This window comes from Wasmannia auropunctata, unplaced genomic scaffold (genome assembly GCF_000956235.1).
Source record: "Wasmannia auropunctata unplaced genomic scaffold, wasmannia.A_1.0 LD336049.1, whole genome shotgun sequence".
Lineage (NCBI taxonomy): Eukaryota > Metazoa > Arthropoda > Insecta > Hymenoptera > Formicidae > Wasmannia > Wasmannia auropunctata.
Genome location: NW_012026841.1, coordinates 186,836 through 188,628, shown reverse-complemented (window position 1 = coordinate 188,628; position 1,793 = coordinate 186,836). Strand labels below are relative to the sequence as shown.

Sequence of the window (1,793 nt, the reverse complement as noted above, 5' to 3'; positions counted from 1 at the left end):
TGGCGTCTAGAGCTGTCACATGTGCCAATATTTGCTTCGTACAACAATTTGGCAGTTTGTTGGTACAAAATGATACCAGCCGGAACTACGAATTACATGTGCAAACAATGTTGAGTTCATAAAATTAGGTTTGGATGCCTAATAAAAAAGCTGTATGTTCTTGAAAATTTGTTACGATGTGTGCGTGAGATATCGATATGGTAGAAAATATGAACACATCACTACACACTACTACATCAATGTCGCACGCATACATATTCACAAATTATCGATAAAACAGCGAATTTTTGGAGTTTGATTTTGGGTTTAGGATCTCCTTAAGATCGTCATCTTTCTTTTCTTTATTCTACATTTTTATTAACAACAGTGAATATTGAAATGTAAATGTCTTAATAATGACTTTAATATTTAAAAACAATAAATTTAGTCTAACTTTCTACAGAAATAAGTAATATAAAGAAAAGCTTGATCTATATACATTATATATACTAATTTAGAGAGTTTCAAGTTTTAATATATTTATTATTACTAGTGTAGAAGAAAGAATCAGTGTAGATATTTCCGGTAAGAACACCGGTTGTACGGTGTAGTAATTACGCGCAATGTTCAAATATATGATCGTCGTATTATTGCAACTTAACAACGAAATTGTTAATTCAATTAAAAGGAGACTCGCAGAAAACAAGTCAGAATTAAACCGAACGTTCAACTGAAAAGATCTTACGCTCGCCGAAATAAAGAGATTTCTTATTGATAAACAAGTCCGCATTTATTTATGTACAACGCGTTTACGTCCTTACGCGCTACACTATTACAGACGCACGTTTCGCGCACGCTATTTAATATTTTTCTACTTTTTACTATATTTGCTCTTACATTATTAGTCTCAGTGCACACAACTGTCAAAATATACAATGACAACAGCTTACGAAGTAAGCGCAGCAAGAGAACCAATCAGCATCGCGTAACAGTGAATTTCAATAGATTCGACTATCGAATTGATATTTATCTTTTTAAAAGAGAACAATTAATTAATAATGATTATCAAATAATTAAGATGAAAAACATCAATACGGTCAAAGTGGATTTCAGTGCTTAATATTTTTAAATGTGAATCTTACAATCTTCACTTCAAGCAAACTGTGCGCCGTATAATCATCCATCTTAAAACACAGCTCCTAACTGAATAGTGCGTATTATCACAATTACATTTACAAAGCAATTTAATAAATTGATGCTAACAAGCATCTTTTAGATCCCGTGAAATAACTTATTGCAAAAAATATTACTTCAATCAGTATTTGAACTTGGATTACCCTGCTATCAGGGTAGATATATGTCTTACTGTATATGTTCTACTATATGTTCTACCAAGACGATAATATTCTTTGCAATAACTAGTAAATGTAGGAGCAACGTCTTTCAACAATGACGTGTAGACAAACAATTATTAATCTGAATGGACCGTGGAATGTTTCAATAAGTAAAATGAGAAAATATGTCAATAAAGTCAAAGCGAATCTTGCTTAATAATGTGTTTAAATGTAAATCTTACAATCTTTAATTTAAGCAAACTAGTGCAGAAAAAGTGGCATATCCTATCTATCAAATCAAACATAAACGTAAAACTATTTACTATAATATAGAACAATATAAACATTAATTAATTACCTAGTTTCCATCGCTCATGATCTGCTCTAACAAGATCAATTTTATTAAATAAATTTTCTCGTAACTTATTCACGTTATCTGAATCAGGAAATCTGCCAGCAAGATCGGAAGAGCACACGTCT

General features: G+C 31.2%; 1 protein-coding gene across 1 annotated transcript in view; it reads right to left on the bottom strand.

The window, feature by feature from the left end:
* LOC105451626 (fatty acid synthase-like) overlaps positions 1 to 1,793 on the bottom strand; it is a 7,320-nt gene that overhangs the window by 4,514 nt on the left and 1,013 nt on the right. The window contains exon 3 of the mRNA XM_011692197.1: positions 1,672 to 1,791. Within this exon, the coding sequence (XP_011690499.1) occupies positions 1,672 to 1,791 (120 nt within the window). The remainder of the gene's footprint in view (positions 1 to 1,671; positions 1,792 to 1,793) is intronic.